This window comes from Bison bison, unplaced genomic scaffold (genome assembly GCF_000754665.1).
Source record: "Bison bison bison isolate TAMUID 2011002044 unplaced genomic scaffold, Bison_UMD1.0 scf7180017864522, whole genome shotgun sequence".
Classification (NCBI taxonomy): domain Eukaryota; kingdom Metazoa; phylum Chordata; class Mammalia; order Artiodactyla; family Bovidae; genus Bison; species Bison bison.
In genome coordinates this window covers 2,385,393-2,407,986 of record NW_011495073.1, presented here as the reverse complement: position 1 = coordinate 2,407,986, position 22,594 = coordinate 2,385,393, and the positions used below count along the sequence as shown (strand labels likewise).

General features: G+C 46.4%; 1 protein-coding gene across 2 annotated transcripts in view; it reads left to right on the top strand.

Annotated features, from left to right (window-relative positions):
• DDC (dopa decarboxylase (aromatic L-amino acid decarboxylase)) overlaps nt 1–22,594 on the top strand; it is a 104,433-nt gene that overhangs the window by 34,702 nt on the left and 47,137 nt on the right. For both annotated transcript variants that reach the window (XM_010831047.1, XM_010831048.1), the window contains exons 5-7: nt 5,375–5,509; nt 8,483–8,626; nt 18,628–18,694. In XM_010831047.1, coding sequence (XP_010829349.1) covers nt 5,375–5,509; nt 8,483–8,626; nt 18,628–18,694 — 346 coding nt within the window. The remainder of the gene's footprint in view (nt 1–5,374; nt 5,510–8,482; nt 8,627–18,627; nt 18,695–22,594) is intronic.

The following is a 22,594-nucleotide window of genomic DNA, read 5'->3' as shown; positions in this document are numbered from 1 at the left end:
CCTTTGCTTTCTGCTTCTCTTCTTTTCACAGCTATTTGTAAGGCCTCCCCAGACAGCCATTTTGTTTTTTTGCATTTCTTTTCCATGGGAATGGTCTTGATCCCTGTCTCCTGTACAATGTCACGAACCTCATTCCATAGTTCATCAGGCACTCTATCTATCAGATCTAGGCCCTTAAATCTATTTCTCACTTCCCTGGATAATCATAAGGGATTTGATTTAGGTCATACCTGAATGGTCTAGTGGTTTTCCCTACTTTCTTCAATTTAAGTCTGAATTTGGTAATAAGGAGTTCATGATCTGAGCCACAGTCAGCTCCTGGTTTTGTTTTTATTGACTGTATAGAGCTTGTCCATCTTTGGCTGCAAAGAATATAATCAATCTGATTTTGGTGTTGACCATCTGGTGATATCCATGTATAGAGTCTTCTCTTGTGTTGTTCGAATAGGGTGTTTGCTATGACCAGTGCATTTTCTTGGCAAAACTCTGTTAGTCTTTGCCCTGCTTCATTCCATATTCCAAGGCCAAATTTGCCTGTTACTCCAGGTGTTTCTTGACTTCCTACTTTTGCATTCCAGTCCCCTATAATGAAAAGGACATCTTTTTTGGGTGTTAGTTCTAAAAGGTCTTGTAGGTCTTCATAGAACCGTTCAACTTCATCTTCTTCAGCATTACTGGTTGGGGCATAGACTTGGATTACTGTGATACTGAATGGTTTGCCTTGAAAGCGAAAAGAGATCATTCTGTCTGCTATTCAACTTAAAAGCATCATCTCCTTTCCACTAACAAAACCTGGACATCCGTTAGATAAATAGAAGAGATGCAGAAACACTCTGCGGCAGCTTCCTCCCAGTGTTATTTCAATAGCTGTGAGTGTGGGTATACATACATATGTACATAATAGAAACAAAATTGGGATAATACATCATGTACATTTCCTGTGTGGTGTTTTACTTACTGTTTTGTGTGGGCTTTTCCCACTGTTTATCTATTTTATCTGTAAACAGTTTTGGCCGTGCCTGATCTGCGCTGTTGCCCACGGGCTGCGGTGAGCAGGGGCTCCTCTCTAGTTGCTGTGTGAAGGCTTCTCACTGCGGTGGCTTCTCTTGTTGCAGAGCCCGGGCTCTAGGGAGCAGGCTCAGTAGTGGTAGCAAATAGGCTCAAGTGTCCTGCATGTGGAGTCTTTCCAGACTAGCACTGAACCCGTGTCCCCTGCACTGGCAGGTGAATTCTTAACCCCTGGCCCACCAGGGAAGTCCTCCTATTGTTTAGTCTTTGAGAATATTATTATTGCATGATTTTCTCTTTTATTTTTTTAATTAAGTATGGTATGTTTAACATGCATGATCTCCTTCCATTTGCATGACTTTCTCTGGTGTCACAATTTATATAAATAGAATATATATATAAATATGTATAGTATCACATCTTTCACTCGTGAGTCATATTTCAAAGGATACTCTTTAGGATGAAGGTCAACAATCTCCTAAGAGGATCCTCAGCTTTCTGCTGAGTCTCATCTGGTTGAGTCCATATTCAGCACAAATGCTCCAGCTCCACCAAAAATCAGAAACAAACAAAAATGTTTAAAAAGAGTTTTTCTGGGTCACTGGAGATCATGACAGAAACAGTTTCATGTTTGATTATTTTCAGCAGCCCGAGCTGATTTCTCTCATTTGATACTACTCAAAAATCTTACAGATACCTCATTATCCAAGGCGTGTATATCACAATAATACCAACTTTGTGTTGAACACCCACTCTGAGTTAGGCTGGGTTTTAGCTTTATTTCTTCTGTTTTCGGTGTTCATTTCTCAACCTCCAAATATTTATGAGGATTGGGTTATCAACAACCCAAGGCTCAGAAGCATAGTGCCTGGGGCCCCAGGGCTTGAGCTAGTTGGAGGTGAAGCTGGTACACAGGTGAGCTGGAGACCAGGGTGTCCCACCAGCCTGTCCCGGGCACTTGGCCGCGGTGTGAGTGTCCAGAGATGGGCATGCTGCCATGGGCTTCATCTTTAAATTACCTTTTCCTTTAAAGACACTACCATTTTCTAGAAACAGCAGAAGCCCAGGCATTTGTTTGGGACTAATTCTGACACCCCTCGGCCCAAGACTCAATACAACCCCTCTTGGAGCCCTGTCCACCCAGTTTGGTCAAGGAAAGCAGTCGATCGTGTCTGTGTGTGAGGCAGGAAGCCCACCCTTCCCTCTGACAAGGCTGATTGTCTCTAATTTGCAAGGGCTTGGAGTGCCTGAGCCTGGTGACAGCCGGGGGGCCCTCGGATGTGGGGGATGCTGGCCCCTCAGAGCCATAATCACAGCTGCCAGGCATCAGCCCTGTGATGGGTGTCTGCGTCAAATGGCAACCCGTCCTTTGAGCTGGACAAACAGGGCCATGGAAATAGTCTCTTAATTGGCTCTGAAAGCTCTTGTGGAAGAAAAGCCGGTTTCGTGCTGTGTGTGGGGTGACACTTGAAAACCAAGAAAATGAAAGGATGTTCCTGCTCCAGCATCAGCAGCCAGTGGCAATGTTCACCGCGGTTCTTTCTGCCTTGCCGCAGCCTCACCATGGCAACCTTTGTCTGCAGCAAGAAAACAGAGGTATCCTTACTGCTCTCTGTGCAAGAGCAGGCGCCCCGTCCCTTCCTTAGCCCAAACCTGCTTCCAGCGGAGGCCAGAGACCCACTTGTCCTGCTGCCCCTGTCACCAAGCTGTTACCCAGTCCAAGCCTACTCTGCTCGCTGCACTACAGGCCAATTAACTGAGAGACGTGCTGTTGAGGCAAGGAATGTATCTTTATTGGGAAAGCTGGCTGGCCAAGAAGATAGAAGAGTAATGTCTCAGCCTTCTTGTTGGGGGTCTGGATGCCAAGTTCTTTTATAGAACAGAAAGGGAGAGGAGTTGAGGAAGCAAAGTAAAACAAAACAAAACAATCTTGCAATTACCTCCTAGAATGGCACGCCTCGGGCAGAGGATGATGCCTCGGGCAGAGGATGTGTTACTTTCTTCCTTCCTTCCCAGGTGGTTCAGTGGTAAAAGAATCTGCCTGCCAATACAGGAGATGCAGGAGTCAGTGCTTTGATCCCTGGGTTGGGAAGATTCCCCTGGAGAAGGAAATGGCAACCCACTCCAGTATTCTTGCCTGAAAAATTCCATGGACAGAGGAGCCTGGTGGGCTACAGTCCATGGGGTCACAAACAGTTGGACACAAGTGAGCGACTGAGCACTCCCATCCACAGGTGGACAGCGTCCTGAACAAAGGTACTTTGGTTTAATATTCAAGCAGGAGGGCAGGGTTCCCTGGGGCAGGTCCTTGTGTATAAACAGTATCCTTTTAGTGAAAAAAGCAATGGGAAGCAAAGGTTAAAGTAAAAGAAACAGATTTCCTACAATGAAGCCATGCCTCCTCGAGCCATTGCACTTATGGATGCTTGGCTGACAGGTTTTTCATCAGGCATATTTTTGAAAAATCGCTTTTTGTTGCCTGAAGAAGGGGAGTTTTCTTTCAAGGCATGGACAGCGCCTAAAGGAAAACCCACTGTGAACTGCTGTGGTGATTCAAGCCTTTCCTTAGAATATGGTTCAGAGAAGCATGGACGCTGGGGGGTAGTGGGAATTCCAAGGCCTCCGACAGAGGGTGATGTTGAGGGCGAGCTGCGCTCTCACAGGAGTGTCAGGGGAAGACAAGGACATGCACCCCTGGGCCCACGCCTTTCAGTGAGCTTCCCATGTCAGTGTGTATGAAGGAGGCAGTGGATTTCCCTTCTTTCTTCAATTTAAGTCTGAATTTGGCAATAAGGAGTTCATGATCTGAGCCGCAGTCAGCTCTCGATCTTGTTTTTGCTGACTGTATAGAGCTTCTCCTTCTTTGGCTGGAAAGAATATAATCAGATTTTGGTACTGACCATCTGGTGATGTCCATGTGTAGGGTAATCTCTTGTGTTGTGGGAAGAGGGTGTTTGCTATGACCAGTGTGTTTTCTTGGAATTAAGATTACAGATGTGTATGTAAGAATTTATGCATTAGAGCTACACAGTTCTACAGAACTATGAGTGTTTTTATTTTATGAATTTCTTTCTCACAGTCAACAAAATTTTTACCTTTTACACTTTTTCTTTCTAACGGTAATACTGTTCAGCTCATGGTCTCTTTCAGGGTTTACACAAGATTCCGTGATCACAAGTGGAGTGGTCCCTGCAGACAGATGTGGGTTTGCTTCTAACCATACTGCTCATTTACTGTTGATTTGGGGCAAGTTACCTAAACTCTCTGAACATAGGTTTCCCAATAGAAGATGATACAATTAAAAATGAGCTTAGTTTGCAACATAGATGGGCTGATGGAGTGGGTGCTGAATTTATATTCTCTTTCACCGCCGCCCACCCTCAGAGGAGTGAATTTTGCATCCTTGATTCCTTTTCCAAAATAAGTTGTTGACAGTCATTGTGTTAGCTTGATAAGGCTGCCACAAGGAAGAGGCAGAGACCAGATGACCCAGGCAGCAGACGGGGTTGTCTCATCGTCCGGAGCCAAGACGTCTGAGATCACGGTGGTGGCGTGGCTGACATCCCCGAGGCCTCTGCCTGTAGCTTGCACGCAACCATCTCCTCCCTGTGTGCTCATGTGGCCTCACCTCTGCGGGGGTGTGTGTGTGTGTGTGTGTGTGTGTGTGTATGTGCGTGCCCACACGTGCGCATGCATGCACGCAGGCACATGTGCTCAGCTCCTCGTCCTATGAGGACACCAGCCAGGCTGGACCATGGGCCCCTCTAAAAGGCTCATTTTGACTTTGTGATCCCTTCAAAGATTTAGTCTCCATATGTGGTCACGTCCTGAGAAATTGGGAGTTAGGGCTCCAACATATGAAACCTGGGGGAGAGGGATTCAGTCTGTAACATTAGTGACTGGGGAACACCCTCCAGGGCAATTTCTGGGTCTTAAAGAAGAGGCAGCCCCTTTGTGAAAACAGACAAATGTGTCTGTCCAAGTTGCGGTGTGTGTGCAGCTGTGCCGGGAGCTGTGCCCTGGGTCCCATTTCCTCCTCTGGGGGAAATGGACCAGCACCTCCTGTCCAGACTAGAAAGTGTCCATGGGAATGTGTCTGCCAAGTCTGGAAGCAGTGATGCCTAGTAAGTGCCAGTAAGTGCTGGTGGGTATTTTATGAAGCAGGCAAAGCAATGCTGAATTGATAATAAGAGCTGCAGTGTCAGTCACGGGTGTACAGCCTTTTCCCCACGCATGGGAGAATGGACTTGACAATTTCAGATGTGTCTTCTAAGAAAATAGGAAGATCCCACATCACATCTCTCACATTTAGAGATGATTCCCTGGTTGCAGTTAGAAGGTCCTGTTGACCTTTTCTTTGACTTAGGGAACTGCCAGTGAAGCTACCCTGGTGGCCCTGCTGGCCGCTCGGACCAAAGTGACCCGACGCCTGCAGGCTGCCTCCCCAGAGCTGACGCAGGCTGCCATCATGGAGAAGTTGGTGGCCTACGCGTCTGACCAGGTGAGTGCGGTGCCCAGAGCCCCCTTGAGCCTCCTGGGGTGGAATGGTTTGTGTGGTGTCAAGTCAAAACCACACTGATGACTTCCTGGTGGTCCAGTGGTTAAGACTCTGTCTCCCATTGCAGGGGCTGTGGGTTCTGTCCCTGGTCGGGGAACTAAGGTTCCATATGCCTCAGGGTGTGTCCAAAAATTAAAAAAGAAAAAACTATAGGGCTTGCAGTATCCTTTCCAATCCAAGAACAGTCCCCCAGGTGTCACTAAGCCAGGGACCTCTGCTAAAGAAAAGATATAGGCTGCCAGTGGGAACTTAGCAGATTAGGTTGGAAAGAGAATAATCGTGCCGTGAAATCACCCCGACCCCACCTGTCCCAGCTCATGTTGAGGCCATCTGGCTGCCTTCAGCACGGCGTAGTGGAGCCCCATGTGGGGCTAAGGGCTCAAAGACCTGGGCTCACGTCCCAGCCCTGCTATTTTAAATTCTGTGATCTCAGGCCAATCACGTCAGTTCTCAAAGCCTTTTTTAAACCACCAGACAGGGTCAAAAGGGCCTGCCACCTGGTGCTGCCGCTCTGCCAGTTAGCTGTTGACCCAAGATGAGGGATGACGCAGTGTTCTGTAAGGTTTAGAGATCTCTGCAAGTGGGGATATCTAGGCCATGATCAGTTCCCATGATCAGCCTTCTTGAAAAAGGTTAAAAGCCAAAGCAAAGCGCAATTGTGTGAGAGAGAACAGAAGGAAAGAGCCTTGAGCAGCAGCTCCTCGAGTGAACCGGGAGTCAAGAGGGCACCCAAAAAATGGTACCACCAGAGGTTTTGGTTCCACAAGGAATAGCTGATTTAGCTTTGCCCACATAGTACTTTTAAAATCTTTTTATTGTGGCAAAAGTCACATAACATAAAACGTGCTATTTTAACCATATTTAACTGTGCAGTTCAGGCTTCCCTAGTGGCTCAGATGGTAAAGAATCTGCATGTGATGTGGGACATCCAGGTTCTGTTCCTGGGTCAGGAAGATCCCTGGAGGAGGGAATGGCTACCCATTCCAGTGCTCTTGCCTGGAGAATTCCATGGACAGCGGAGCCTGGTGGGCTACAGCCCATAAGGTCACAAAGAGTTGGACTCGACGAGCGACTAACACACGCTATACAGTTCAGTGGCACTAAGGACATTCACACTGTCGTGCAACTCTCGCTGTCGTCCGTCTCCCAGATTTTTCGCCTTCCTAAACTGCAACTCTGACCCATTAAACACTAAGTCCCCATTACACCTTCCCTCCATACCCCTGGAGGAGGGGGAGCCCCTGGCATCTACATACTTGCTGACTCTATGAAATTGACTTCTAGGTACCTCATGCAAGTGGGATCAAACAGTTTTTGCCTGCTCAGACTGTACTTTGGAGCGTGTTTAAGGGTGACTTAGTGCACCCTTAGTCTATAAATAGACTGTACTTTCTCTTCCCCTGCGCTGTGCAGTATGTTCTCATCAGTCATCTATTTTATACGTAGTCATGCGTATACTTCAGTCCCAATCTTCCACTTTATCCTACCCCCCTTTCCCCCCTTGATGTCCGAAAGTTTGTTCTCTGTATCACTGATGTAATATTTTTAATGAATTTGTTAAGCCAGGCACTTCAACTGTGACAGCTTTGTTCTAGGGAATAAACATATGTAGCCTGAAATCAAATATAATATGCATACTTTGATGCATTGTTGGGAGGATTGTCTCTGTGTGTACTCTAACTCCTGGCACTAGAGCTGCCCACAGAGGAAGAAAATTATTCACTTCTATTTATTTCTCCCTTGTTTCCCAGACAGACATGAGAAAACTTTTAAAAATGCATGTGTAGGTCTCTATGTATCTATGTTGAGATAAGTTACTATGAATGTTAGGTGGTAGCCTTTCCCAGCAGGGTTTTCACGAGGGAATTTCACCCAAGAGAAGTGATCCGTGGTGGTCTCTAGATTCTCACAAGGATGCTGTGTGGCTAGTACTATCCTAGATGACAGGAGTCAGGTGGGTTCATTACATCGAGTGGACAGCCATGGGCTCTAGGGCTCAATTCTGTGGCTTTGGGTTCAGGTTTCCAAGGAGCAGGGTCTGATGTGGGGCTTTAGGGGTTCACCATTTATTGAGGGATGCTCTTTGGGGAAGATTGTAGGAGTTAGGGAAGCCACATACACAGGGAAGGAATGAGCAAGGATGTGCCCTCTGGGAGAGTCACCTCCCATCAGCTCCTCCTGAGTGGAATCTACATTTCAGGTGAGCATTAGCCCCCAGGAGCATGGGGTCAAGGTGCTGGTTGTAAATACATAACTCTATCACCTTGCTCCTCATCTGAGGGCAAAGAGGACACACAAACCACAAGGAGAGCTACTTTTGAGCATCGTCATATATTTTGCGTGCAATTTTAGAGCCTCAGATGATAAGAGTGGGACTAGGAGCTTACTAAGAACACTTATAAAGTAATATCATCATCAGGTGATGTTACCAGGTGTCATTTTCCCAGCTGTGCTTCCAAATGAGCATCCACTGCTTCTGTCGAATTCAAACCAGTGGACGGAAAAGCCCTCAATACAGCTCCGTATACGACTGCCCTGATGGCTTGCAATGCAGGAGACCCAAGAGATGGGGCTTCAATTCCTGGGTTGGCAAGATCCTCTGGAAGAGGAAATGGCAACCCACTCCAGTACTCTCGCCTGGGAAATCCCATGGACAGAGGAGGCTGGCGGGGTACAGTCCATGGGGTCGCAAAGAGTCAAACACAACTGAGCACGACCCCACGCTCGCCTGCGAGCACAGCCCAGCACTCTGCCATCTGAGTTGGAATCATGAAACTTGGAAGTAGAGTCCTCAGGACCTGAAACAGCTCCTGGCCTGGAGGTGCAGGGAGTTGGGGGGGGATCGAGGCTCTGCCTCCTGATGCTCAGGAGGCATGCAGAAGCTGCTGCAGAGTCTAACCTGGCGCTCTCTTGCAGGCACACTCCTCCGTGGAAAAAGCCGGCTTAATTGGCGGAGTGAGATTAAAAGCCATCCCTTCCGATGGCAAGTTTGCCATGCGAGCTTCCGCGCTGCAGGAGGCCCTGGAGAGAGACAAGGCAGCCGGCCTGATTCCTTTCTTCGTAAGTTCCCCGGGCCCCACAGGAGTGTCTGGGCCCTGCTGGGGCAGTGGGTCGGGCCTGTGGTGACACAATCATTTCCTGGCTGCCGCGGTGGTCACGGGCCAGGCATACTCAGGTCAGCGCTCCTCTCCTTCAGGGCGGCTGGAGCAAAACGCCAATGATTTTCCCTTCCGCTTGCGTGAATCTCAGAAATACAGAGTACCCAGCCCAGGGGATACTGCTAAACCAAAAAGTCTTGCTTCTGCTTCCTGTTAAAAATGACACCATAGGGCACACCCTTGACATGGTAGATGAGTGACGGACATCGGAGTTAGCTGAGTTAAAAATAAAGTGCGCTTTCCACCTAGAGGCGTGTCCTCAGAAGATACTAAGATGCATCGCTTATGAGAGAGGTGTTGCAAGCCAGTGGTGATTAATTTAAAATACAATTAAATAGGATATCATTAAAACATCTAACTAACCAAACATCAGCTAGTTTTGCTGTACATGGCTGGGCCTTTAGCAGTTGCTGTTACAACCGGAGCCTGGGAGCCGCCCTGCCTGGTGTGCCACGACTTCGTCTCCCGGCTGCACTGGGATGTCGGGTGGGATTGTGGCACTGGCCCCGTGGGGTCATCTGGCTACACTTTGGAGTCACCTGGGGAGCTAAGAAGAATGCCGATGCCCAGGCCCTGCTCCAGCCTCTCTGGGGACAATGGTAGATATTGGAGTCGCTTCCCAGCAGCTTCCAGATTCTGCTGTGCACCCAGGATTCCATGCTCCTAGGCACCCATCCAAATCTGGGTACTTCCGAGTTGTAGAGCAAGCTAGATTCAACAGACTCTAGGTGCCACATGTTTATAACTTCCATTACTTTTTAAGAGTTACTCTTTGAGATGAGCTTTTTTATCCAAAAATTGTTTTGATCAATTCAAATTTACCACCATTTGTTGAATAACTAACATGTAGTCTGGGGGAGGGACGGAGGGCATGATTTTATACATAATTTGATCTTGATTCAAGGATTTTCCAAGGGAATAAGGAGCATAAACAAATAATTGTAGAAACATCAACAAGTGTCAGGTTGTTGAGTCTGAAGATTTCTTTCTATATTTTGGACTATTGTTGGAAACCAGTCCCTTTATCAAGAGGTATGCTTTGCCAATGTTTTCTCCAAGTTGGGGACATGTTGTTTCATTCTTAGAAAGTATCTACCACAAAGAAGTTTTTAAGTTCATCTCATCAATTTTTTTCATGGACTATGTCAGTAACACCTAAAAACTCATCCGCAAACCCAATATGTTTCAGATTTTCTCCTGTGTTAGCTTCTAGGAGTTTTATAGTTTTGCGTTTTACCTTTATATCTATGGTTCATTTTGAACTGTTTTTTGTAGATGGTGTGAGTCTGTATCCAAATCCATTTCTTGCATGTGAATGTCTGTTCCAGCACCATTTGTTGAAAAGACTCTTCTTTTCCCATTAAACTGCCTTTGCTCCTTCGTCACAGATCAGGTGACCATATTTGTGTATGTCTATTTTTGGGTTCTCTGTTTTGATCCATTGATCTGTCTGTGTATCCTTCCCCAATACAACACTGTCCTGATTACTGTAGCTTTTGCTAAGGCTTGAAGTTGGGTAGTGTCAATCCTCTGACTTTTTTTTCTCCTTCAATATTGTGTTGTGTATTCTGCATTCTTTTGCTTCTCTCTATAAATTTTGGACGTGGTTTGTCAATAGCCATAACATAATTGGCTAGAATTTGAATGAGATTGCATTGAATTTATAGATCAAATTAGGAAGTACTGACATCTTGACAATGTTGAGTCTTCCTACCCATGTACATAGAATATTTTTCCATTTATTTTGATAAACTCTTTCATCAGAGTTTTATAGTTTTCCTCATATATATTTTGAGGCTTCCCTTGTAGCTCAGTTGGTAAAGAATCAATGCAGGAGACCCAGGTTCAATTCTTGGATCAGGAAGATCTCCTGGAGAAGGAAATGGCAACCCACTCCAGTATTCTTGCCTGGAGAATCCCACGGACAGAGGAGCCTGGCAGGCTACAGTCCATGGGTTTGCAAGAGCTAGGCACGACTTCCCAAGTAAACCACCACCATATAGATCTTATACATATTTTGTTAGATTTTTATCTAAGTATTTCTCCCTCCCTCTCTCGCTTTGCCTCTCTAGTTTGGTGTTAGTGTACATAGTATTGTGTTCTTAATTTCAAACTCAAATTTTTCATTGCTGGAATATGAGAAAGAAACTGACTTTTGTATATTATCCTTTATTCTCTGTATTGTTGTAATTGCTTACTAGTTTCAGGAGATTTTCGGTTTGATTTTGATTTGGGAGGTGTATTTCTATGTAGATAATTGTGTCATCTTCCCCTCTCAATCTGCGTATCTTTAGACCCTTTTTTGTTGGCATGGTGAAAGCAAATATCCTTGCCTCGTTTCTGTTCTTATCAGGAAAACCTCTAGTTTCACACTATTAACTCTGATGTCAGGTTTTTAATAGATGTTCTTTATCAAGTTGAGGTAGAACATCTATCAAAACATCTGCTCTATCCTATTGGCTAGGATTTTTAAAATTTTGCTGGATTTTGTCAAATAGTTTTTGTTTATCTATTGATATGATCATGTGATTTTTTTCTTCTTTAGCCTTTTGACATGGTAGATTATATTAATTGATTTTCAGTGCTGAGTCAGTCTTGCATCTATAGTCCCACTTGGTTGTTATTTTGTATATATTATTGAATACAATTTGCTTGTGTTTTGTTGAGAAGTTTCACATCTATCCATAAGAGATATTTGTCTGTGGTTCTTTCTTTTAATGTTTTGTCTGATTTTGGAACTTGGGTGAGACTGGCCTCACAGAATGAGTTAGGAAACATTCTGTTTTCCTCCGTTTTCTGGACGAGATAATAGAGAATTAGTTTTATTTGTCTCTTTTTTAAACTGAAATATAGCTGGTTTACAATATTTTGCTAGTTTCAGGTATACAGCATAGCGGTTCAGCATTTTTACAGGTTATGCACCATTGACACTTATTATCATATAATGCTATATTTCCTTGTGTGTCCCAATACTTGCTTGTCTGGTTTATCCATAGTAGTTTGCACCTCTTAATCCCCTGCCCTTACCATTTCTCCCCCCACTTCCCTCTCCCTGCTGGTAACCACGAATTTGTTTTCTGTATCTAGTTTAATTCCTTTCTTAAACGTTGGGTAGATTTTACGAGTGAACCCACCTGGGCTGGTTGCTGCCTGTTTTGGGGGGCTATTAATTTATTGATTTTATTTTTTGATAGATACAGGCCATCTTAGTCTGTTCAGGTTGCTACAATAAGCTACCACAGACCAGGTGCCTGATGAACAACAAAACTTTATTTCCCCCAGCTGTGGAGGCGGGAAGTCTGAGATCAGGGTGCCAGTGTGGGTGCTACTCAGGGTCCTCTCCTGGGTGCAGACAGCTGACTTCCGGCGTATCCGCATATGGAGGAAGGGGCTCAGGACTTCCGGCGTGTCCTCATATGGAAGAGGGGCTCAGGAGCTCGGTGGGGGCCCTTTTATAGAAGCACTAATCCCATTCTCAAGGCCCTCGTCCTCACGATTCCCCAAAGGCCCCGCCTCTTAATACCAACCATTGGATTTCAGTGGTTTTGCACAGACCTGTTGAGAGCATCGATTTTTCTTTATGTGAGTTTTTGTAAAATTATGTCTTTCAAAGAATTTATCCATTTCATTCAGGTTTTCAAATTTGTGGGCATAGAGTTATTCATAATATTATTTAAATATTACCCTTTTACCACCCAGGGAATCAGTAGTGATGGTCCTTTCATTTCTAATACTAGAAACTTGTGTCCTCTCTTTTTTCTTAGTTAACCTAGTTAGATGTTTATCAATTTTATCGATCTTTTCAAAGTACCAGCATTTGGGTTTGTTGATTCTCACTATTGATTTCCTGTTTCTAATTTCATTGATGTCTACTCTAATTTTTATTATTTCTTTTCTTTTAGGCCCTTTGGCTTTAATTTTCTCTTTGTTTTCTAGTCTTCTAAGGTGGAAGCTTACATTCTGGGTTGAAAATTTTCTTTCTTTTCTAGTGTACATATTCATTTAATGCTATAGAGCTCCCCCTAAACATTATTTTCACTGCATTCCACACATTTTGGTAAGTTGTATTTTCATTGAGTTAAAAATATTTTGAAAATTTCCCTTGAGACTTTCTCTTTGCCCTATATGTTAATTAAAATCTTTACTATGTTGTCAAGCCATAAACATGATATGTCTCTCTGTTTATTTAAATCTTCTTTAATTTCTTTCATCATATAAGCCTATACTTGCTTTGCTAGATTTATACCTACATAATTCTTTTTGGAACAGTTATAAACAGCATTGTATGTTTAATCTAGGTGTCCATGTGTTTATTGTAGCTTACAGAAACACAGTTAATTTTTTATGTTGACCTTGTATCCTGTAATGCTGCTGAACTCACTTGTTAGTTCTAGGAGGGTTTTTTAAAAATGAATTTTATGGATTTTTCTGTCTAGATAACCATGTCATATGCAAACAGGTACAACTGTATTCTTCCCTTCTGACCTGTTTGCCTTTTATTTATTTTGCATGCCTTTTTGCACTGGATAGAATTTCAAGTACTATTTGTTTGGCAGTGATGAAGGTAGGCATTCTTATCTGGTTTCCAACGTTAAAGTGAAATGAATGTAGTTTTTAACCATTAAGTGTGATGTTATCTTTAGGCTTTTAGATGTTCATTATCAAATTGAGAACGTTTTCTCCATTCCTGAAGTTCTGAGAATTTTTATCATGAATTAGTGTTGAATTTTGTCAAATTATTTTTCAACGCTGATCGATGTGGTTGAGTGGTTTTATTAAGTCTGTTAACAAGGTGGATTACAGTGGATTTCAAATATTAAACCAGCCTTGAATTCCTGGAGTAAATCTCATTTGTTCATAATGTAATTCCTATTGCTAGATTCTAATTACTAACATTTATGGACTTTTGCTTCTATATGAATAAGTAATATTGGTTTGTAGTTTTCACTTTTTATAGTCTTGTTTTGATGTTAGGGTAATACTGACTTCATAAAAAGACTTGAGAAGCAGTTCCTTCCTCTTCTATTTTCTGGAAGAGATTGTATAGAATTGATGCTAATTCTACTTTAAACATCTCATTTTGAAGTTAGCACTGTTCTGTATATGGGAAGAAGCAAGAGTCTGCGTTCATGGAAATCACTCCTTTGATACACACCTTAACCATCCAGGGTCAGCATCTGGCTTTTCTCCGTCCTGAATCCACTCAGGGGGCACAGTCTGGGGCAGCTGCAGTGGCCGATGGCTTGGTGGCCACAGCCTTGCTTACTGATGTGGCAGGCAGCATTCTTGTTAATACCCTCATAACCTGGTGGTGGAAATTCAGAGGCAGCACAGTGTTTCATTTTGGCTGCTACTCTATGTCTTTGTGTTGATGAAGACTTTGAAATAAGCATCATCTATGTGCTCTTCAGGGTGGCCAAGACCTCTGTTGGGGCATTTTATATGCACCATTTAAGAGCTATCTACACCTCCATCAGTTACATTTCACTATCCTTATGGTGGGCTCTCAAGCAAAAGGTGACAAGTTCACAGTCTTCGGAGCAAGGGCCAGATACTCACACTCATTGCACTTCAAAGCCTATCATGATGGACTAAGTAACAATTCCATGCTAATTCAGTAAGTCACTCACTTGTTTGACAAATGAACGCCCATAACATACTGGGCCTGTGGGACTGAGATTGAGAAGGGCCCTCAAGCATCCTACTGGCTGGAGTGGAGATACTAAGGTAACAGTCTGCACCAGGGACCTTACAGGTCCAGCGATTTGGAGCAGAGGGTTTCATCAGAGCTCATAGTTCGACCTGTATGAAACGCCTGCTTCCTTAGAGCCCTCGCTGTGCCAGCCCCGGGGATCCGTGCGTAGGCATGGTTGCTTTCCTCTTGCAATGCTCCTCGTGGCAGATAGACATGTCCACTGATCTTTGTGCCATTTGGTGAGGACTATGCATGCAGACAGTGCTTCCCTGATGGCTCAGATGGCAAGGAATCTGTCTGCAAGGCAGGAGACCCCTGGTTTGATCCCTGGTTCAGGAAGATCCCATGGAGAAAGGAATGGCGACCCACTCCAGTATTCATGCCTGGAGAACTGCATGGACAGAGGAGTCTGGAGGGTTACAGTCCATGGGGTCGCAAAGAGCTGGACACGGCTGAAGCAACTAATGCACACACACGCACATGGACAAGGGGCAGAGGGTATGATGAGCTCAGCAGGGGGGTGTCAGTGAAGTCTTTGCTGAGAGTTAACATATAAGCCCCCTGTCCTGGAGGACATGCATCACGAGCCTGTCTTGTGGAAGAAAACAATACTGCAAAGGCACAGAGATGGGGAGGATCACTGGAGGGATGAGGAGATGCAGCCGGCCATTGTCTTAAAGTGAAAGTGAAGTCGCTCAGTCGTGTCCAACCCTTTGCAACCCCATGGACTGTAGCCTACCAGGCTCCTCAGTCCATGGAATTTTCCAGGCAAGAGTACTGGAGCGGGTTGCCATTTCCTTCTCCGTTGTCTTAAAGGGGCAGCCAAGGGCCCGTGAAGCTGGAAGCAGAGGCTGCCTGGACCAGGCAAGAGTGTTGCTTGAGCTTTGACACATTTGCTGGTTCCCATTGAAATGAATGCCTGGTGGTTATCATCCTTCACATGTGTGACTCTGTGCCCAATCCTGAGATGCAGACCCTGATGCCTGGATGTCTCAGGGAGCTTGCTGACCCTGGAAGTCTAGCCAGTGCTGGAGACCTGAAAGGCACGTGAGCCTTTCCTAAGCCCACGAGCCCTGCCCACCTCCTTCATGGTTCACAAAGGGGCTACAGCCCCTTCAAAGTGTGATCTGCTGTAGAAAGTAGGGGGCACATGGGGCAGATCTGAACTGGAAGCCCTCCAGGAACTCGCCGGTTTCTTCCTCTTGGTGGTTTGCTTTCCTGACCTGATAAGATCAGGCCCAAGGCAGAGGGCAGAGCCTAGCGGGCAGTGGTGAGATTGACAGACGAGGGAGCGGGGCAGAGTAGGGTAGCAGGACAGCCCCAGGCTCTCAGAGGTGGGGCGCCCAGCCCGCCTCCCCCTTTGCAAATGTGATTAGGTCTCTGCAGAGCAGCTGAAATCAGGTTAGCATCTCTGAGCCGAGCCCAGTAATCACAGCCCGGAGCAGAGCAGGTGCTGGGGTTAAAGCGGCTTCTGAGAATGAGGACAAGCTGACTCACAGCCCTCAAAACACGAATACATGGGCCCTGCTGTCACCAGCCTGGCACATCTTCCTGGGACCCTGGGTCCCATGCTGCCCACATGCTGTGCAGGGAGCTGCCCAGGGATGGGCTTGGTTGGAAGGGCCTCCAGCATGGCCAGTGTGCAGGGTTCTTTAACTGGCAGAACCAGAGCTAAGCATACCTGCGCTCTCTTCTTGGTCTGGTCCTGCCTGTTTGTCCCCAGACCCCGCGCTGAGTGTCTCACTTAAGCTAACAGTAAAGTAGGGGATCCCAAAGACACCCAAATCAGGAGGGTCCTGATGAGTGAATATAATGTCTGCAAAGCTGAGACATGTTCTCAGCTGAGGCCACTCCCAGGACTGGGCAGTGTTTTCTTGATTTTACAAAATGCTCCACGGCAGAATGAAAATATCAATACTAACATAAGAATCACAGAATAAAAGATGTAATATTAACCAAATCTCATCATAAGAGACAAACAGTACTAATATTTGGTGAAATTATTCTAGACTCACTGCCATATACACATTAATAGAAAATAATTTTAACAAGAGGATATTCAGGTTGCATTTTAAAAACAGATGGTATGGCATTTATTTCCATTAGGATTTTACTGAGGAACATGAGATGAAATGAAAGGAATTCCTGGATGTCAGAAGTGTCATTCCTAAGAGACTCTTAAGTTGAGAAAATAATTCGCAAGTGATATTAAGATGGTTGAATCATCCTGTGGGTTTTTTTTTAAAGCTACACAAGCTTTATGACATAGACAAAGCATTTTATGGGTCTCGTTCTACCTACCAAACCAGGACCCTTAGACAAAGTGTTTTAATATTCAGTTATATTTTTGGAAGGAATTGCAAACACCAGAGGAAAATGGCTCACTGACTCAGATTCCCACTCAGTGACTCATATGGTCAGGATTGAGCAGGCTTGGAGAATGGCTGGTGTTTGGACTGGGGTGGGGAGGGGTGTGAGGGGTGGGCACAGAGGTGGGAGGAGAGGGACTGAGAAGCCATGGGAAAGGTCAAAGCTGGAGAGAGCGATGCTTTGTTATTCAGGTCAGGGAAGGCCAACAGTGTGGGAGCCTATGGCCACTGAAGAGATAGCTTGTGATACCCACAGGGAGAGGGGATGCCGTGCCATGCAGGGCCACACAGGGAAGCACCAGTGTTGATCAGGAGGTAGAGGAAGGGATGGAGAGAGGGAAACGGGTGGGCAGGAACTCCAGGTTCCAGCAGAAAGGAACAGGCGAGGCAGGCTTAATACTGACAAGCACGAGTCATTTCAGATTACTGCAATGGGCTGTGGGCACAAGAGCTGCTCTGGTTGTCTGGTTCCTGGTTCTGGGGGATCAGGCCAGGAGACTAGCGGCCTGGAGTGTGAGAGCCCCGTAGGGGATGTGGCAAGGTGTGTGGGCTCTGAGAGTGCTGGTTTGCTTAGGAAAGGGTCTAAACTCACAGACCTTAGGCTCTGGGCATATCCTGGTCGAGTGTGTTTGTGGTGTAAATGAGAAAACTAACACCCAGCAGGTGTCCACATGATGCAGAGCTGGGCCTCCAATCTGGCCTCTTTGTCCCACGTGCTTGGCTTCAACGTCTGTGTATCCATCTTGCCTTTTCATTTTCTGTCTTGCTGGTAACTGGATGTCTCAAGAAGCTTGCTGACCCTGGAGGTCTAGCCAGCTCCTGGGGACCTGAAAGGAAAGTGACCCTTTCCTAAGCAAACCAGCACTCTTAGAGCCCACACACCTCGCCACATCCCCTACGGGGCTCTCACACTCCAGGCCACTGTTCTCCTGCCCTGATTCCCCAGAACCAGGGACCAGATAACCAGAGTAGCTCTTGTGCCCACAGCCCATTGCAGTAATCTGAAATGACTCACGCTTGTCAGTATTAAGCCTGCCTCACCTGTTCCTTTCTGCTGGAACCTGGAGTTCCTGCCCACCCGTTTCCCTCTCTCCATCCCTTCCTCTACCTCCTGATCAACACTGGTGCTTCCCTGTGTGGCCCTGCATGGCACGGCATCCCCTCTCCCTGTGGGTATCACAAGCTATCTCTTCAGTGGCCATAGGCTCCCACACTGTTGGCCTTCCCTGACCTGAATAACAAAGCATCGCTCTCTCCGGCTCAGGTGACTATGTCAGCGGAGCCATCCCAGGGCAGAGCCCCACACCTCCCTGGTCAGACCGCTTTAACGCTGAGACACATTCAGTTTTCAGATTAAACACAGGTGGTTATAGGTGAAATGCAACCAGGGAGGCCTCCAGCCTGGATCTCAAGTTTACTAGCTTTATTTTTCTGATTCTTCCATCTCTATTCTCGGGGCACAGATAATTGCTGGAGGCTGCATAAAGGCTACACAGACTGAATGAAATTTCAGTCTTGTCACATTGAAAGAGAAATTTCATTATTTAGACAGCACCCGCCACCATAGATCAATTAGGCTCTTTGGTTTTGAAAACATCAGATGCTTTTTGATCTGGAGGGTGTTTGGAGGGTGTTTGCATGCAGTGAATGTTTCAGCACCCAATCTGTGCCAGCAAAGTGTGAGTTGCTAGCAACATGAACAAATAAGTTGCAGACCCTGGTCTCAAGAGTTTTGTGGGTTGCCAGGGCTGGGCCTGGGGGTGTGGCTGTGTGTTTGGAGGTGACAGCAGGGACTGTGATGTAGGACTGAACAAAGGACATTTGCTTCTTACCCTCCAGGTGGTGGCTACACTGGGGACCACATCCTGCTGCTCCTTTGACAACCTCTTAGAAGTGGGGCCCATTTGTAAGTATCTGATTAAATTTTATTTGGAAAAAATTTTCCTGATATCCAAAGACTTTAGTGAGCTGCCTCTTTGGGCTCTCCTTCATAATATTAACTTAATATTATATTATACCATTATATAATAATATATTATAACATTATGATAATATATAACTGACTCATTGGAAAAGACCCTGATGCTGGGAAAGATTGAAGGCAGGAGGAGAAAGGGATGACAGAGGATGAGATGGTTGGATGGCATCACCGAGTCAATGGACATGAGTTTGAGCAAGTTCCGGAGTTGGTGATGGAGTTGCAGAGAGATGGACATGACTGAGCAACTGAACTGACTGACTGATAATATATTATGTAAATGTAATATAATTATATAGTAATACACCATATTATAATATTAACATCATGAAACTTATTGTGGGATAATCTGCCAAACTCTTCTCATGTTTACAGTGGCACAAATCTTAAGCTTGAACTCCAAAAACTCAGAATTTGGGCTAACTGGACAACAGTTAACCTTAGCTGTACCAGCACAGTGTTAATAAGTAAAATACCACAGTGATATCAGATCGCGAAGGCTGTGTTGTCCCACTGAAGAGAACCAAATTTGCAGATTCTCAGAGGGTTGTGTGTAGGACGGCAGGAGAATTTCTTGTCCTTGGAGTAAGTCTTCCAGCATATTTTTTTTTTTTTTTTTTGCCTTCTTGGAATTCCTGAATATAGGTGAGCAAATAAAGCAATTAAGCAAATCAATTAAAAAAAAAAACAAAACTAGATTCCTCGCAAGAAGTGAGCTTTGTGTGTTTACTGGGAGCCTCCCTGGAGGAAGGCATGGCAACCCACTTGAGTATTCTTGCCTGGAGAATCCTGTGGACAGAGGAGCCTGGCGGGCTACAGTCCATGGGGTCACAAAGAATCGGACGCAACTGAGCGGCTAACAGTTCACTTAACTTCCCTCCTCCCTCAGTGGAGCATTGAGGTTTTCTTAGACAGAATTCAGAGAATTCAGAGGTGAGCGGGGAATAAGTGTCTTGGACCTGAGGCTCCCAGAACATAGCAGGGCTTTTTGTTGCTGGAAGGCCTCTCCTCAGGCAAGGGCCCGGCTTATGAGCATCCTCTCTGTCCTCGGGGCAGGAGAACCAGCTCCTTAGCTGCAGGCAGAGCCGCTGCCCAGGGTGGGAGGAGGCAGGTAGCAGGAGCCCCCTGGAGGGTCTAGATGTTTCCTGGCCACGCTGTGGCTTGTGCCAGGCATCCAGCCGGCTGCTGGGCCTGGCTTACTGCCCATTTGTGGAACTCCAGGGCTTTCTCAGCTCTCCTCACCTGGGTCCACCTGTGCACCACACTCAGGGGATGCAGGAGTGACCATCTCCCCCCCACCATGAATGATGGCTGGGTGGCGTACGTCGACCCGGCCGCAGTCACAGCAGCTGTGCTGCAGCCCAGCCGCCCTTGTGGCTTCAGTTCTGAGCTCTGTCCCCACCTGCAAAGTGCAGTCCGAAGAACCTGTCATTGTGAACTGATGGGATTCTGAATGACTGAGTTAACACAGAGAGGGCGTGAGGCAGGAGGGTGGGGGGAGCCCTTGCGATTCAGGAGATGTGAGGCTGTTGGCTGGCCCACCAGGTGGCCCTGGGCGTTCCTGGCCTGTGACCATGGGCTCTAGCTCCCTAGCCGTGACCATGGCAGATGGCTGTCCTACCCGCTGGCTGGAGTCAGAGGTGCAAGGCCGGGGTTGAGGCCAGGGAGGAGGGACAAGCTGGCTATGTCCATAGGTGTGGCTTCACGGGCTGCAAACCCTGATCCTGGGCAAGGTGCTGGGCCACTGGATCCAGATGTCAGGCTGGGAAGTGGACATCCGGGCCCTGGCCAGCTGATAGCAGTCCACGGCTATCAGATTAGAGGGCTGAGAGCCCCACGGGACACAGCCCACAGGACCCTGCCCCTCAGCACTGGCTGCTCTCCTGTCCTGGGGCTCCCATGGCTTCCGGGGCTGGGGGCTGTGGGAAGAGCTGGATCATTGAGGGGCTTTTGGTGCCAAACATAGAGGCTGTTCCCGGGGGGCTGAGGGATCCAATGAGCACCACTACCCTCCACTCACTGCCCAGGCTTATCCACGAGGGCAATTTGGACAATTCTATTTATTATTGGCAAGGCTCTTATGAACCATGGGTGGTGTCTTCACAGTGAATGAGCACCTTTTACCTGCTTGCCCTCCTCTGAGTGTCATTTTCTTGCTTGTCACCAAATATTTAGCATTCTTCAACTTTGGACAAGACCAGGTCAACCTGGTTCCATAGTGCAATCAGAGAAAACCATTAAAATAATTCAGATTAGTTATCTTGGCCAGTATTTGACCAAGAGGCTCATCAGAACCTGGTCTTCTCCCAACTACTGCTTTAGGAAAGATGCCTTTTTGAAAAGCAATGTTTATTACTTATGTATGTGTTTGGCTGCTCCAAGTCTTAGTTATATACATGGGATCTTCAGTCCTCTTTGAGGCATGTGGGATCTTTGGTTTCAGCATACAGACTCTTTTTTAAAGTTGATTATTTCTCTATGGCTGCACTGGTTCTTCACTGCTGTGCACGGACTTTCTCCAGTTGCTGCCGGCAGGGCCTACTTTTCGGTTGCTGTGTACCTGCTTCTCCTGGTCAGGGCTTCTCTTGTTGCAGAGCACAGGCTCTCGGGGCCTTGGGCCTCAGGAACTGTGGCCCACGGGCTTACTTGTTCCACAGCATGTGGAATCTTCCTGGACCAGGGGTTGAACCCATGTTCCCTGCATTGGCAGGTGGATTCTTAACCACTGGATGGTCAGGGAAGTCCCGTGTGAACTCTATTTACAGCATGTGTGATCTAGTTCCCTGACCAGGGATAGTCCCCTGCATTGGGAGCACAGAGTCTTAGGCACTGGATCACTAGGGAAGTCCCAGGAAAGACACTTTCTGTTTAGTTTCTTCTGAAACAATTTGCCAGTGAGACTGTTTCAGTTGGTCACATTGGAGTGATCAGTGGAAATTCCTGGCAGATTTTATTGAGAAAAGGGTAAGAAACAGAAAGCAGAGAGTTGAAGGCAGACAGACAGAAGGTATGAAGGTGGGAAGCTGAGGTGGAGGTCCCGGGGGTGTTGGACGGGGTACAGGGCAGGCAGGATGGAATGGCTGCTGAGGACACAGCAGACAGTTCCAGAGGTCTGCCGCTTCTGTCCGTGGGGCCATGGAAGCCTTGCAAGGAAACATGCAGGCAGCAGGGGCTCGAGAGGGACAGAGGCAGCCTCCTCCTTTGTGGGCGGAGCAGAAATCTCTCTGTCCAGGCAGCCTCACCTGGGTGCTGGGTGGGCCTGGTCCTGGGGCGTGCAACTCCTGTGTTCCAGCCATGGGGTCTCCAGGACCCCTGACTCCTACAGATACCCTCAGTACTTGAAGAGGCTGCAAGGCAAGTTGTGCTGTTGGATAATCACATATGAGACTCAGGATGTGGTCCTTGGCTCTCCCTTTCCTCATGGAGAGAGGAGAACCCCATGGGGAATCCACTCAGCAAGGGTATCCGGAAGTTCCTTCTGCAGGAGTTTATGTTTAGTCTTTTCCTTTTTCAATTGAAATATTTATTGAAATAATGATAGAGCCACATGCATCTGGTCTAATCACTTCATCACATATAGAAAGGGATAAAGTGGGAACAGTGACAGATTTTATTTTCTTGGGCTCCAAAATCACTGTAGATGGTGACTGCAGCCATGAAATTAAAAGATGCTCGCTCCTTGGAGGCAAAGCTATGACAAACCTAGACAAACATATTAAAAAGCAGAGACATCACTTTGCCAACAAAGGTCCATCTAGCCAAAGCTGTGGTTTTACCAGTAGTCATCTATGGATGTGAGAGCTGGATCATAGAAAAGGCTGAGTGCTG